Raw genomic sequence first — 16,792 nt, 5'->3', positions numbered from 1 at the left:
TTGATATTAATTTACCACACAGTCACTCTTGGAATTTAATTTATTTTTCTTAGTCAGCTCTTTGATATTTCAGGCCAATTTTATCTTTACCGACATCTGCAACATGCTGCATGAGTCCTCGATAAACGATGAGATGACAAGCCCCCAGCACAGACTGGCTGAGGTCAAGCTGCTGGCTGGGAAAACTAGAATGTTTTTAGGAAGTCAAACGTTGAAATGTTGTTGAAAAAGGTGGAAGTCAAATAGCTGAAGTGAAAGATGCAAAACTGTGATTAAAAAAGACAGCACATTGGTAATTCCAGATCCCGTGACTCACACTGCAAGTTGCTCTAATGTTTAAGCAGTTTTCTTCTATTGCAACACAGAGGAAAATACATCTCTTATCTGATGAGTGATGATTCTAAAGCCAGAAATACAGTAATATACAGTGAGACATGCGGTAACTGGGGTAACTCAGATTGACTATATTTTGACTGATGTTTGTCAGTCTACAATCATTATCACACGATTTATTTCATTCATGACAAAACTGGTCGCACATGATGAATCTTTTACTAAAAACAGTGATGAGGAACATTAAATTGTTTCTATACAAAAACATTGAGTGGAGTATAAAACAAATATTACAAATATATTTTTTCTAAACTGGTCACATAATTTGCCTACATCATAACTCAGTATTTATACAACTTTAGCATAAAACCCAATAATTTATCTGAATTCAAGATACACTCAAGCTCTTCACAATTCAGCTTTGGCCTTATCACCTACACAGCAAGTTTCAAATATACACATCTTATACAAAGAAAAGTCTAAACCATTTACACAAATCCTTACAGGAAATAAAAATATGATTTATAAATACAAATATTTTCCCTTAGGTGTACGCATGGATTTGCCACCGTGTCAACGGTTTCAGACGGTAATGGAAAAACAAATGCTTTAAATTAAAATGAATCCGATTTACAGCAAAGAACTACATTCACAATCGATAAAAGCAACATGATTATCAAATACATTCATAGAAATTGAAATATTCACAGCATTCATAGCAACTAATGGATATTAAATGGTTTACAGCTAATATTTTTGGATGATAGTGACTGAATCTATTCCTTAATAATTTCCATTCCTACCTATTATTTTTAAAAGAGGCAAATAGTCCCATCACGACTGGCATTCAACTCAATCTGGGCGGCAGATGGTTTAGAAAATAAGATTCAGAGAGTGAAAAGCAGTTTGTTCAATATACTTCTATAATTCACAAGCCCATCTGCATGTCGGCAAAGTTGAAGAAGCTGTCCACATCCCGAGAGGATGTGTTTTTGTTATCAGAGACAAAAACCTGTGGGGGGGGAAAGAAAAAAAACACACTCTAAGCTTTTGAAAATATTTTTGACCGACAAAAGACAGATGCCACAAACAAAGTGTAATTACCTTGCTGCCACTGAACATTTCATTTGCGATGTTCTTGCAGGCTTCCACGACTCCATCGCCACTCAGCTCCAGGGCAATCACAGGGCCTTTTGTGGTAAGATATGAAAGTCACAATCCTACAACTCAACAACGGTGCAGCAACTACAAATCTACAGTTACCTTCACACCACAGCTAAATACAGGCCTCCCTCCTCTTTGCAAAAATCCTGTAACATCTACATACACTTTGGTTTTGAAACAGTAACAGCTGAGCTTACTAGGGAAATGGGGATCGGTTAAAATTCCAGTCCTCATGAGCATATTCAAATGCTGATTCATCTGATTTCAGCTGTGTTTACCAAATGGGCACTGGGAAACGAGTAGTCAGCAGTATTAATAATAAAACTCATGTGAGTGTGTTGACCACAAGTTATTTCTTACTCATGAAAATGGCAGAAAGAACTGTTTAACTGTTGTCCGAGGATGAGCACAGATACTTTTTAGTTATAAGGTGGAAGAATGAATCAACAAGGAGAACAGAGTAGAGTTGTTGACACAATAGCTTGAGGTAACAGTCAAGATTAATAGCAATGGTAAATGGCTCAATTTAAGACATTTTAAGACAAATTGTGGGTGTGTCGCTGTGTTCTGCCATAATATGTGCTACATCATTTGTTTGTTCTCAACATGTTGTCAGATGAGATCTCAGCTGATATTTTGGAGTAACACAAAAAATAAAACATGCCCAAAAAATGACAAAAGTGAAAACTAGATAAAACATTTCCTGCTGAAGATTTGGTGTAAATGATGAGTTGCTGAAAAGCTTTGCTGGGATGAAAATAGAAATAACGTAACCATGTTACACCACAAGATCCAAGAAATTTGATTTCACAACTCTTAGCCTCCCATAGACGCCCTTTATTGCAGAAAAGGCTGAATATTTGAAAAACTGAGGAGTGTCCTGAACAAGTGGAAGTTTTGATTTTCGAGAATTTGAAATCAGTTGAAGTGCGCAGAGGTTATCAGTGAATTAGCCTATAAAGTTCCGCCAAAAAATGTACACAAGATTAAAAGTAATAAAGAAAGAGGGAAACTATAGTGTAGCCGCTGTGCCAGCATTCACACTAATTACCTTTGGTGATCCACTCCACGAGATCCTCTGCGCTGTGTTGGAAGACCCTTTTCACGTCTTCAGGTCGCATTGAGACTTCCTTTGTCTGGATCAGCACAAAACCTTTAGCAGATGCCTGTTTGAATGAGAGTTTTTAAAAATGAGGTTATACAACAAAGGTTGTAGTGAGCCATCAAGCATCTAAAAAATCCTCTGTCAACACGCAGGGTGACAGTGTCATGCAGAAAGACACATGTAAATCCAGTCTCATGCTTATGTGACTGAGTAATGCATATTTTGACAAGAGCTCACACATAACTAAAATACCTGAGTAGCACACAGCCATCTTAGGATAGCATCTTAGCAAGTTAGCTAAACAAAAGAAGTCATACTGCCACCACCCTTGTCTCATTCACATACAAATAAAGACTCCCCCCTTTAAACAACACCTCACAATCAAGTGTAAAGTTAAGCAAAACTTTCTAATATTCTCACCTCATCAATCAGTTTGCGGGCATTTGCAGTGCTGTACTCTCCAGCGAAGAAGACAAAGAGGCAGGACTCTTCACTGTCCTTACGTCTCCCTCCCTTTGTCAAAGGCACAATGCTGCGAGTGGGGTCAGCAGAGATTCGCACTGACTTGAACTCAGACTCTGTATCTGGTGCTGGTACAAAATCCAGAACCGCTGAAGCCTCTGGCAACAGGCTCCAGTTGTTCTCACCAGACACGGGCGTGAAGTCGTGGATGTTGCTCCAGTTGTTGTTGAATATGCTGAGCCCTGCGTCCTTGAAGTGGAAGGCCAGCTCAGGATAGAAATACTGAAAGCAGCCAAACTTCATGCCTGTGGACGACTCAATGATGGGCTGAGTGGCACAGCACAAGAAAACGTCCATCTTTTTACAGTCCCGTGTGCGGAACTGCTGACAGGCCACCACGCACTTGATGTCTTTACAGTCTCTGAAAAACACGCTGCCCTTGACAGGTCCGAGAAAAATGCGGCAATTGACACAGTCGTCGATGGTGATAGTCGCTGAGTGGTCAAACACAAAGATGTTGCAGTTCTCACACTCTTGGATGACAAACTGTTGCCCGTTCAGTTTGCCAGGGAGACGGCCCACTGTGACATCTTTGAGCCCTGTCAGCATGTAGTCTTTGGGATCGACCTATGTGAAGAGAAAGGTGACCAGATGAGTATTTAGAGATGCACAACATTTCTGATCTACACCACAATCAGATATATTCCCACCTCTATCATCCAATATCAATAGTGATAGTTCTGTATGAAACTTTGCTGCAGAACATTTCAGCTTTTCATACCGATGATGCATTTGTATCACTACAACTGTTAAGTCTTCGATAATTATTACCACGACAAATGTGACGTATAACCCTGTTAAGTTGCAGGTCATGTGGTACAAGTTTCCAATTCAAGTTTTAATTATCAGTCAGTGAACACGGTCAACAGTGCAATGAAATGTTTTGGACTAGAAGGACAGGTCAGCTGAGCAATAATTGAAGTAAATTAAAAAAAGCAAAAGGAGCTTAATATAAAATAGTCAAATACAATACTATAAAACTATTTATATTTGAGAATATAGTGGAACAATCGAGGATGCAAGTGCAGGAACCGAAGTGACAACTGTAAACTGTATAGAAGAATGTGTGTGTAAGTTATTGCAAGCAAGTTATTGTATAAAGCAGTGTTGTGACTCCACCGCTGGCATGGAGGAGCATTTTTAGTAACATATCTAAAGTGCAACAAGCAAGAGTCAAAACGGAAGTTGAACCACCGCTGGGTTAACGCCTGCGAGTGCGGTCAGCTGTAGAACAGCGAGCTACACAAAGTTGTGGAGTAATCCGATAACGAGATAACTGGACACGAAATGTGAGGGAGACACAGGGAGAGGGCGTTGATCCTAAAACTCAAGTGTTGTGAACACATAACCAGCCTCGAGTGCATCCTCTGGATAGTTAGGTAACACTGAAGTGAATAAGACGTGACAGTGCGCAGGTGGTGGGGAAGATGATCAGAAACACCAACATCGCCATTATTGACTGATACAGGTTGTTACAGGTTGTCACCAGAGAGTCACTGACACTGAGGCAGATTTGAACGCGGCGCAGGTTGGCTTCCATCGACTGGTTTCTGCTTTTGAAATACCTAAATAACAATGTAGCTGCAAGTTAAAGGTAAACGTGAAGTGTATTAACTGTGGAGAACGAACATCAGCTACCGGGAAGCGAGTGAGAGCTCAAGTTAAAGGGTGGTGAGCTGAACAGAAACCCAAAGTGAGCGGCTGAAACCAGCACCGACAGTATGGAGTGAGTGTGTCAGTGGTCGTGGTTACCTTCTCTCTCTTATCCCAGCTGTACTGCTTCGGAGCCTCGTCTGTGTTGTTGCCAAGGGGAACCGCGTTGCCTGTCGTCGTAGTATCGACGGTCGTAGCTGTCGGCGTCAGATCCTCTCTATCCGACTTCCTCTTGGATTTCTTGGAAAAGAAACAGCCCATCTTGACTCGTACAGCGGCGACCGGCTGGTGTGCGTTTTCTTGCCGTAACGTTTGATCCGCGAACACGAGAAATGTGAAGCTGAAGCTTACGAGAGCTTCAGTTGACCAGATTTTTTTTTTTTCCTTTTTGCTTCCCGTTTCCCCAGCTCCGCCTCACCAACCAATCAGCGCCGCGGTGGTCAACACAACAGCCAATCACAGAGCCCGGCTGAGGGACGGGCTCACGTAGGAAGTGTGTGCACCCGTGATGCGTTGAGGGACAAATCATGACAAACACACTGCGTTAACCTGTTCATCTTTATCTTATTTCAATGCGTCTGTATGGACATGAAGTAAAAGACACACGTTCTTAATATATAATAACTCCGTGTGACATGTATGACAACATCATAGCTGCTATTAATATACAATGATTTTGCATAAACACTGAAATCAATTCATTTAATTTAAGCATTGAAATACAATTACACGTCCCAGATTATAAAGTACGGGTGCTTTCAAATTAGTATGATATCTAACCCCATGCAATCGTGAGCAAGGAGAAGGTGAAATCGATTCAACAGATGAGCATGAATGCACCGCCATCTGCACATTGGGCACACCTCTCTGGGTGTTGCCTTCATCTCCAAAACCACTTCTTACACACTGCAGCTCATGGAAGATGAGTTATACAAAATAAATAACAGAAAGGGATTCAATAAAAGAAGTGAAATAGTGCTGGAATCATTTAATGTAAAATTATACATGTTAGTAAAAGTCTGTGATGATGTATGGGCATTGTTTTACACTCCAGCCACGTTTATAACCAGATTTAAGTTTAATTTGTTGTTAGAAAAAAATACAATCATGCACAAGCAAAAACACAACAACTAACAGGAAACCTATTTACACCAGACAGATTAGCTTGCAATTTAAGCCACTGGGACACTCTAATAATAGGTAATCCCCCATCATGCCTCTGTGAGAGGTGCTGTGAAGCCTGGCCTCTCCTCTACATGCTCCTTTTCAACTCTGTGTAACCATATAATCATTATGTGACTGTTACTTTTGGACTATAAAGCATGTATGCAGCTGAACTTGTAGACTATATGGTGTATAGTACAGATTCTATCAAAGCGGCATCTAAAGAACAGAGTACAAATTAGGTTAGAAGGGGAAATAGCCATGTGACAGGATGAGAAATCAAATCAGAGCTGTACAGGGTTAGGTTTAGATACACATGTTGCTTGAATTCTTATAAACATTTCACCCGATGTTTTTACAGCTGTTTTACCAATCACAGAGATGATATAACATCTGGTGCACTGTGGTCTTACTGGCGTCAAATGAATTGCTGTTGTTTCAGTTTTTAATTAATTTGTAAAGATTCACCCTCCTCTAACAGCTCTTCTGCAGCACTATCTTTCTCACCAGTGAGCATTAGTGGCGAGGGTGTTCTCACTGAGAACATTTACAGCCTGCATAATGGCACCAGAGCAGTCCATTAAACCAATGTGAAACCAGCGACACTTGTAGCACATGAGGGGCAGGGCTGGATTAACCTGTTAGGGCACCTTGGACCTTCTGACTTCCCCCTCCCTCCTAAAATCCCCCCTGTGATACTCCATCTCTGTGGCTTCTGTCTGTGCCCTATCACCTCCTGCTGGGCCCCAACTCCCAGTCATTTCTTGTTTTAATACAATTTAAATAATTAAAAATTAAATTGCATGAATTGAAGCTGCAATCAGCAGAAACATTGTGACAGAGACACTCGGTTAAAATGTCAGGGTGTGCAAGTAGTTCCCGTAAGACCTAACATACACTAGTGCAGTGCCTGTTCTAAACCTGCCTGGTTGGAATGGGCTGTTTACTTGTTCTGTGGTGATGCTGCAGAGCTACTTCTGAAATATTCCTTGTCATTAGTGAGTCCTCCTGAAACAGTTCTACAATTTACTGTCACTTTTTATTGTTCATGTGCTGGATGTTGTGTGCAGAGTTGATGTTAAAAAAAATGTTTTTCGTGAATGGTGAAATAAAAATTATTAGGTTTTCAAAATGATCCTACGGGCCACAGTTTATCAGCTGCCGGCTGCCAGTTTCCGACCACTGCTGTAGTTTATCCAAGGATGTAAAAAAAGACATGTTCCACTTGGGCCACAGACTGACCTTTTGCATGCTACCCTTCCCCCACTGACTGCTACAGAGCGCTGGTTGACTGTTTGTTCAAATCATATTAATATCGAACAAATCGCTTGTGCAAATCGCATCAAACTCAGCGCTGCACTTCTCTGAGCCAATAACAATACCATGTACCAAGTGGTAAACTGATTATATGAACGGTTCGTGACATATGTATAGACAGGGAGACGTTTGTGGAATTAATTGGTAGATAATAATTCTGGAAGCCGCTGAAGTGCACTTTAGAGCCGTGCAGCTTGAGTATATGTATGTATTTCCGAAAAGCAAAGCAATACAGTATAATGCAATGTGGCCATTAATCACAGCTTTAATATCCTCTATCTTAGCTACTCACTCACTCGCTCTCCTGTAGCTCCATTATGGTCTCTTACAGGTCCTCAGGGAAATATCTGACTCTTTAGCGTCTAAATGCTCTGCTTTGTTTAACAGCTATTTGTCAACTGTCAGTCATTTGGTGCTGGGCAGGAATGTGAAGACTGGTTTAGCTATTAACACTGTATACAATGAACACATGCAGCTACCAGTTACTGGAAAAGAGTTTGATCATAGTTGTGAAAATGAGTCAGAAGATTAAAGTCAGGGCCTTAACATTTTAAATAATGACCTGGTGGAAGCTAAATCTCTCCATAGAGCTGAGGGGAACTGCAGAGTTATGCATTACCTCTAGTTTGTCTCTATAAATGACATTATTCACGTTAAAACAGTATTTTTTTGTGGTGCAACTTTACATTTAGGGCCACAGAAATGGCCTCCTTTAAAACCCTGTCTCTGATTCCCCTTTACACCACATCTAACTGTGCCCCTCTGGTGAAAAGCCACATCTCACCCACTACCATCACTACCAGCTTTAGGCCACACTATACAAAGCGGATATTTCCTCCTGCTGTTCTTACAAAAAGGCTGCGTTTTTAACTCAGAGACCACGTGAATTTCCTGTTTTGAAGAAAGGCTGAGGCACTGAACTGCACAATCATCAGAATCCCAGCACAATGACTCAGTGGGTTGAGATCGGTGGACTTTGGTGGCTGCAGCCTGGTGTGATTCGCTCTCCTCCACAGGGGCAGCGCAGTCTCGGCTTCCTCGTGCTCTCGCATCGCGCAGTGTGCCTTTAAAAGGTTGAACTCGCCGGTCTACGGACTTTGAGCCCTGGACTGCTTCCCCCTGCTCGCCTCAGCTGTGTGTACCTGCCCGCAGTGACACGGAATAGAGGCTGTGAGCAGCAGTAGCAGCAGCAGCAGCAGCAGCAGCATCCTGCACCATGGTCGCGCTCCGACAGCCGAGGCGCAGCGTAGCCTGCGCGGCGGTGGACGCGATGATGCCCGCCTGGATCTTACTGAACACGGTGTCCGGACTGAACGCGCAGGGCGACGGAATGGAAGAACTCACCACCGAGAAGGAGGCTGAGGAAAGTCACCGACAGGACAGCGTTAATTTGCTGACATTCATTCTGCTGCTGACCTTAACCATCCTCACCATCTGGCTCTTCAAGCACAGACGGGTCCGATTCCTCCACGAAACCGGGCTGGCAATGATTTACGGTGAGGTTGCGTGATGAATGCACAAACATACACACACACACACACACACACACACACACACACACACACACACACACACACACACACACACACTCAGTCTCCCCTTTACCACCACCACCCCCCCGCAGGCTTTGCATGATTCAGGCTGTCCTGTGGTGCTTGTGCAGCGGCTGCTCAGGGACCATGGGTCTGATTCAAGTCTGAATCAACTGACGCAGCTCACACGGCTCTGTCTTAACTGGGCCACACTGGTTTCTAGAAGGTGCTCCGGGCTGTTGTCTACTCAACACCGCAGTCTGACTGACCTGGAGTCAGCAGCCTAACATATGTGAAGGCCTTCACACGATGTCTGTGCTACCACAAGTTAGGTTACTGTGACCTTTAAGTATTTTATATGGTATAACCTCTGTATAACCACTGTATTTTTAAAACATGTTTTACAATACGCCAATACAATTTTGCAGTTAATAGCAGCTTCGACAGCCAAATGCTTGACTACTTACTCTCTCCTTTTTAGCTCTGTTTTGGTCTCTTCCAGAATCGGTCAATTCAAACTGTCATTCATTTGGTTATGAAAAGTTTTTGGTGCAACTTTAAAGGTTCAGTGTGTGGAATTTAGTGACATCTAGTTGCATGTTGCAGCTGAATACCCCTCACCTCACCCTCCCCTTCCAATCATGACAGACAACCTGTTGTTCAGTTGACATAAAAACTCAAAAGGTGTTTGTCAAGGTTGGACTAGTGTAAAAACACGGAGGCCTTCAGAGAGAGGACCCTCTCCCGAGTTAATGGCCTCCCTTAAAACTTTAATCTGGTTCCCCTTGGACTTTAATATCCTATAGCTTGACTACTCTCTCTTTTTACCTCTGTTTTGGTCTCTACCTTCTCAGGGAAATATCTTACTCCTTAGCTTCTGAATGCTAATATTTGTGAAGTGTTGTTGCTGGGCAGGTTTACATGCAATCCGTTTACCGAAAACACAGTTTCCACTACACATAGCTGCCTTATACTGGAAAAGAGTTTGATCAAAGTGGTGAAATTGAGACAGAAGTACTAAATTGTGGCCTTAAAATCAAGTAATGAACCTAAATCAGTCCACAGAGCTGAAGAGAATTGTTGTTTTAGACTTCATGTAAAATATCTTCCTGTGAAATGCCTTATAAAGATGGAATATGGATGTGGACCACCTCAGGCAATGATGCAGCACTTGTGGCCTGGACAAAATGGATGTGAGCCTAAAGTTGCGCACTTCAAAAATGGCAAATTTTGCCCAGATATCCAGAAACAAGTGTGGACCTTTATTGGCAAACATTCGGTCCTCTAGGCAAGGTGTTATCTAAAACCTAAAGTGACCCTTGTGTGGTGAATGGTGAATATGGCCTAAATAGCACAAAACAAATGTGGGCCACCTTTGGTACCTTTAGTTGACATGGGGTATTGCTATGGGTTGACAGTGATGCAGTGAGACATTTCTATGTGGGGCTCTTTTTAAATATTGAATATGTTCTTCAAGCTTACGAAGATCTTAACAGAGCATTGGGGAAATGAGAGGGAAGGTAACAGGGGGAAAAAAATGAAATACATGTTTTGCATGCAATGTGCGTATCTACCCTCAAAATTAATTATTTGTGTGGAGTGCGTCAATACTCTCAGCAGCATATTGATCATTCTTCTGCCAAAAAAAGGGGCGATTATACCATCTCATCTTCGTCTCAGTTTGTTAAAGGCTATGAAGTTAGAAAATCAAAGCAGCCGAAAGCTGATTTTTTCTTTAAATATCCGTCACTGTGGTGGGAAGTCATCAGCTGCATCCTGTATATATTTCTGTGCCAGTGAGTTCATTAGATTTATTTCTACAGGGACTAGCTACATAAAGTACAGGACATTCACTGGGCAGACTAATGAAGCATATGCTGTACAATGTGTACCCTATAAGCACATTTGGAAAGCCTAACTGTTATAACAACAGAGGCTGGTCCACTTTCCTTGCAGATACATTCAGAGAAAACTCTTCAATCAAGAAACCAAAGGGTGATTAAATGACACGATCCGTCCGAAACCATGGCGACAGTGTGCACCAACTCGTGCTAAGCTGAACAGCTTCAGAGCAACAGGGAGAATTTGAGTAGTTCTGTTTTTCTTCGTAGCTTATCAAAATGATCCCAGTCAGTCGATGTTGCATATGTCACTTATTAACTAGAGATCTCTGATGAAAGTTATGTTTAGAAAAAAAACATGTTGTTTCATTCAGCTCCAGCAGGAAGTTATAACCAGCAGAAGGTCAAAAAACAAAAAAAGGATTTGTTGCTTCCAGAAGTGGCAACATTAATTTACTTGTTGTGTTTTACAATATGTGTTCCAAATGTATACTTAAGACAGCTTGGTTTCTATGTATCAATGGCAAGTTCATAACTTGTGCTTTTAGGTATATTTGTTGGTGGATTCAGTTTGATATCAAGAAGTTTAAACCTACTTTGTGTTTGATCAGACTGTTTATATTTGTTGGACTGTCACAAATATCAAAGTGATGACAAATAGAAACTTTGTCACTTTACTGATCATGTGTATTAAAAGCAGCCTCAACAGAAACGTGTATCTTCAGTTAGTTACTGTGGCACAGTGATGAAACATTAATAAAGCTCAGTGGTGTCACTGTTTGAAGGACTAACATTTTATCAAAAGCAAGTGTTTTCCTTTTATGGCATTTCCTCATCGAAAAGCAGAAAACTTTCCATGAGCTGGAAAGAACCTGAAGTTTGAGACCACTGCCATTTGTTCTATGTGAAACTGGCACAACAGACGGTTTCATTTCCAACTAGAACTCTAAGTAGAACCTGTATGAAAAGCCGTTTGAGCATTTATTCCTTATCCTTGATAACACCTGTCAGTTCCCTCCACTAGTTCGGTCTTTTTCAGCACTAGTTAGACATTTGCTCAAACTAATTCTGCATCTTAACATACTATTTGAACAAAAACACTAACTAGTCACTCTTTTTCAGCAACTACTGGCACCTTTGTCCAACTAGTTCCAAAGGAAACCTTATAACACCGTGTGCAGCACTAGTAGCACCAAAGTCCATACTAGTCGGCTTTTTGACGCATTATATCAAAGATATGGAATAAATGCTCAAACTGCTTTCCATAAACCTGTGCTTGTTGCCAAACTGGAGCGTGATGTATATGGTCAATCTTCTGGTATGAAGAAGCAGCGAGTGCAGTGCTGGCAGCTTTGCTTGGCCATGTCTCCTGCAGATAACTGCTGTCTGAGCAGAGGATTTATGTTCTATAACGGCCTCCCTGCCTCCTCCTGGATTTTGCACTCCCCACAATCTTCTGCTTCACTATCTCCCCATTTTTCTCTGTGCTCTGCTGCTCTCTGTGTGACTGTCTGATCCTGAGGGCTTGCAAAGCAGAAGCACCTGGAAAATGCTTAGCTTGGTGATATTTAGTGCTCCACATTAGCTGATTAATTACATTGGTGATACCCACGAAAAGGGGCGGTTTTTTTATTATTCTGTCATCATCTCCCTCTTTCAGGTTTGCTGGTAGGTGTTATTCTGCGATATGGCATCCCTGCCACCAGCTACCATAACAAGACGCCCCCAAGCTGCTCTATGAAGGAAGGACCTGCTAGCACCCTGCTGCTTAATGTCAGCGGAAAGTTCTTTGAGTACACTCTCAAAGGGGAGATCAACTCCCGAGAGATTCACAATGTGGAGCAGAATGATATGCTGCGCAAGGTACCAGTCAGAAAAAACACAAATGGCTTATTTCTGCTGGTCAAATGTACCCTAATAATGCTTTCACTTTGTTTTCTCCTCCAGGTGACATTTGACCCTGAAGTATTTTTCAACATTCTGCTGCCCCCTATCATTTTCCATGCTGGCTACAGTCTAAAGAAGGTGAGATTTGTCATGCAAAGCTCAGGATCTGTGACTCTCTCAAGGCTGAATTTGTACCATACACTGCAGCATGAGCCAATGTTGTTGCAGGGCCAAGTGAATATACCTGCTGCCACAAACTGCTGTCTCATTGGACAGATGCGTAGCTGAGAAAAGCTCTCATTGGCCAGGCTGTGAGGGGGTTCAGAACATAAGTAGGCCTTTTGAGGGGAAGTCCAGAGCAGATGTCTTTCATTTCCTTTCTGGCATTTGCACAGGCAAAGAAAAAAGAACGTCTAATGGTGACAATATGAACCATTTCTGCTTTTGGTTGTTGAGCAAGGGATCTGAATTACTTAGGGAATTGCTGGAGTAGCTCCATGCTTTATTATTGTAATAAAGCACTTTATCATTACTACAACCATGCTAGGACCTGGTTTCTTGGCCTGTGGTAATTTTCTTGAGCTACTATTCCTTGTCATTCCTCGTCCTCCTCAAACAGTTCTACAATATACTGCCACTTTTCATTTTTTATTGTGTTTGTGCTGGAAATTGTGTGCAGAGCTTTTTTTTTTGTCAAGCAATCGAAGCAATCTCTTGACCCAAGTTCACATATTTTGAAAATAGAAGCTCTGCAATGCCCCTCAGTATAAATGAATGCTGTTTGACCCAGTTGCAGACCATGCTGTTATTTATCAGAGGACGTAGAAGAAGACATGTTCATATCGGTCCACAGACTATTGAGGCACGCTGCCCAGCCCACAAAAACACTGACTGCTACAGAACGCTGATCAGCTGTTTATTATTTTTATATTTATATTGAACTCACCGTGTGTCCAAATCTTACCAAACTCATGAGATATGCATTCCACAGACAGACAGACAGATGTTTGTAGAATTAGCAGGTAGATTGACAGTATGAGCAGGTGGTGCTAGAGTTGTGGGTAGATGATCTCTAGCTTAGGTGCTTTAATATCCCAACCTTGAAATTATGCAATGTAAAATGTATTCAAACAAGTTATGACATCTAATCTATTTTCTTATCATGATAAAATTGACAGCGATAGATGATATGAAGTGCAAGTCAGATGAATTGGAGTAAATGACCTTGTGCTTTGCTGTTGTGTAGAGCCTTTTTATAAGGATGTGACCATGGGTTACCGTGAAGTGGTAATTAGATTTTTTGCTGTGTCAGTGGCGTGGCACTAGGGGGGGCAGTGTTACTTGGTCCACCTCTTTGGTCTAGACAGAAATACATCAGCAGCCTGATGGGTTCCAATGAAAGTTTGGACTAACATGAATTGTCCCCCAGAGGATGGATCTGGCCTTATGTGTTGATGCCCTCTCATTTCCAGCAGTTTCATTGTTAAGACCAAATACCTGCAAAACCCACTGGATTTCCACCGAGTGTACCCTGTAACTTGGCCAGAAGGCAACATGCTAAACTAAAGAAGAATTCAACAGCATTGCCACTGTAATGTTAGCATTTTACTGAAAGAAGTACAAGCTCACAGAAATGCTCACTTGGCTCTAAACATATTAACACTCAACAGAACATAGTACATACTAACTATTTTAAAGACAATTCACATATTAACTCTCTAAACTACATATTACATACTAACTTTCTGCTGTGTACTATACATATTACATACTAATTATCATTGTGCACTGTCTTAGCAGTTAGTATACAATAAAACAACATCCATAACAATAACATACTTAACATTTGACCTTGTCAGAAAGTTGGAACAATCAAATTGTCCGGTAATTGTGCCCAGTAAACTTTACTAATAGAAGGTGAAAGTTCTTTTAGAATCAAAAATATTTTACTTTGTTTCTGAAGATCTTTCTACATGTTTCACCACCACCCACAATTTAGCTTTCATTTTTTTACAAGATGTGCAATGCTCCTCTATTTCCTTCCTGCGTGTGTTTTCAAGGCAGAACAGTGTTCATCAACAGCTCAATTAAACATCTACAGTATTTTCCATGTCTGCTCACTTGTTTGAGTGCATTGTATTGTTCTGTTTTTCTAGTATGATCACACTACATACTAAAAACTTGATTTGAAATGCCCTGTGACATTAGGATCATGCTTTAGTCTTGTTAATTGAAAAACACAATACGGCTCCAAATAAATTTCAATAATTAAAATTTAGATTTTAAATTAAATGTTGCAACAGGAGTTAATTGTTGGCTAAATGCTACCAGCTGCAGAAACAGAGAGAAGTGTAAGGCTCAGAAAGTTTGTGTCTCTCTGGTCCATGTAGTTAATTGTGCTGTAGATCATTCTCACAGAACTTCAGATGATATTGAAACGTCAGCATAAGATGCATATCATCTAACTGAGCTGTCACACAAGATCTGTTTCCTGTTGACTCAACTTAAACATCAGAGTATTTGTCCTTCTATTTACTTTTCTTCAACAAGAGTCGCTCCGGGCAGTCACTGAGGAAAATACACATTTCCTGGAAATATTTAAATCAACCTTTTTGTTTGAGAGTGCAATGAGAGAGCTCCAGTTGGAAGTGATATGGAAAGGCCTATTTGTTTAGCTTGTTTCTTCTATTTCTTCTTGTTTGTTTTACAACCAGTCAAACAACTGAATCTGTGTTTGTGCTTCAGGTTCTGCTTAATAGGGAGTTACTTAGTCACTGGTGGCTATAAAAGACTTCAAGCTTTATTCACAACGTTCATTGTTAAAAGACACAAGAAGAAACAAAAATGTTATCAGTTTGAGAATGTGTAGTTTGTGAGACAGACTCTACAATGCTAACTTTGTTCACTTATATTCAAACATAGAACACATCAAGTTCACACTTCTCTTATGTTTTTGTCTCAGTTTAGTTTCTATTTTTTTAATTAGATAAGAAATTCAGACATTGAACAGATACATTAGTTTTATAGTCTGTATGTAAATATGTTTATATTGATAAAACTGAGACGGCGACTTAAAATATAAAAAGGCACTTAAGGCAGGTGCACAGTACCGAGATAAATCTTAAATACATATTGTTTGTGCTATTATGGTTCCATGGAAAAACAGTTTGTTATCACCACCTTGCTACAGAGTAAGTCCAGTCAACAAGGTCATGAAAGGCACTGCAGTGTAGAAGAATCTTTAGAAATAGTTCCACATTAATAAAAATGTATTTTCCCACAAAAAATGTGCTTTGTTTCCTGTAACACCACTTTTCCTATGCCGCCACAAAAACAACTGTTTTTTATCCTTATTGGGTTGAAGGTGTAATCATTACTAGAATAACGGGTTGCTTGTCAGCAGTTACCAAATGCTAGTTCTATAAGATATCATATTTTAATTCTCTCTCCTTTGCCTCCCCTTTCCTTTGCTCATCTCCTTTTTTATTTTCTAGAGACACTTCTTCAGGAATCTGGGCTCCATCATAACATATGCGTTTCTTGGCACTGCCATCTCCTGTTTTGTTATTGGGTGAGCATCTACTTTCTGTTCATAAAATTCCAAGTTAGTGTATATCAGTGTAATCCAACCCCTGCCCATCTCCAGCAATCTGATGTACGGTGTGGTCAAACTGATGCAAGTGGTCGGACAGCTGACTGACAAGTTCTACTACACTGACTGCCTTTTCTTTGGTGCTATCATCTCTGCCACAGACCCAGGTACGGTGATCACTCTCAGACAGTTAAGAGAACGGAACATGTCAACAATTCAGTGTCTGAATGATTTTCCTTTGCTTCTGTGTGTAGTGACGGTGTTAGCCATTTTCAACGAGCTCCACGCAGACGGTGATCTCTACGCTCTGCTGTTTGGAGAAAGCGTCATGAATGATGCAGTTGCCATCGTGCTTTCCTCGTAAGTCACAATCAAAGTTGCATTTTTTGCCTAATCAAACCCACATCTGAAACAAACACTTTGCTTACTGCAATACCAGACCAACATTTTTACGTGTATGTTTAAAAAAAAAAAAAAAAAACCTCTTCCCATCCGGTGTTAAAATTCAATACTCATGTGTGAGACAGAGCAGCAGAGCTTTGCACCTCGCCTCCTCTTGGCAGACAGACAGCACTCTGCCTCCCTCTGTTGGAAGATATCCAATGTCCTCCTCCTACTGATTTTTTTATGACCACTTATTTCATTTCATTTTGCTAAAAATTAAAACAAATTCATTATGAGC

At 40.9% G+C, this 16,792-nt stretch overlaps 2 protein-coding genes across 4 annotated transcripts in view; one reads left to right on the top strand and one right to left on the bottom strand.

Moving 5' to 3' along the window:
* Positions 1-22: 22 nt before the first annotated feature.
* On the bottom strand, positions 23-5,224 carry rp2 (RP2 activator of ARL3 GTPase). The gene is made up of 5 exons (XM_020080853.2): positions 4,877-5,224; positions 3,023-3,691; positions 2,549-2,663; positions 1,438-1,523; positions 23-1,345 (listed from the first exon to the last, which is right to left on the bottom strand). Exons 1-5 carry the CDS (start codon positions 5,036-5,038, stop codon positions 1,262-1,264), a joined length of 1,116 nt encoding a protein of 371 aa, XP_019936412.1. The 5' UTR covers positions 5,039-5,224; the 3' UTR covers positions 23-1,261.
* Positions 5,225-5,763: 539 nt separating this feature from the next.
* The window catches only part of slc9a7 (solute carrier family 9 member 7), a 30,966-nt gene continuing 19,937 nt past the window's right edge, over positions 5,764-16,792 (top strand). For all 3 annotated transcript variants that reach the window (XM_069522407.1, XM_020080849.2, XM_069522408.1), the window contains exons 1-6: positions 5,764-8,754; positions 12,292-12,494; positions 12,579-12,656; positions 16,013-16,089; positions 16,165-16,277; positions 16,365-16,470. In XM_069522407.1, the coding sequence (XP_069378508.1) occupies positions 8,475-8,754; positions 12,292-12,494; positions 12,579-12,656; positions 16,013-16,089; positions 16,165-16,277; positions 16,365-16,470 (857 nt within the window). In that variant the 5' untranslated portion in view covers positions 5,764-8,474. The remainder of the gene's footprint in view (positions 8,755-12,291; positions 12,495-12,578; positions 12,657-16,012; positions 16,090-16,164; positions 16,278-16,364; positions 16,471-16,792) is intronic.

This window comes from Paralichthys olivaceus, chromosome 3 (assembly GCF_024713975.1).
Source record: "Paralichthys olivaceus isolate ysfri-2021 chromosome 3, ASM2471397v2, whole genome shotgun sequence".
Lineage (NCBI taxonomy): Eukaryota > Metazoa > Chordata > Actinopteri > Pleuronectiformes > Paralichthyidae > Paralichthys > Paralichthys olivaceus.
This window is presented reverse-complemented; position numbering and strand designations above follow the sequence as displayed.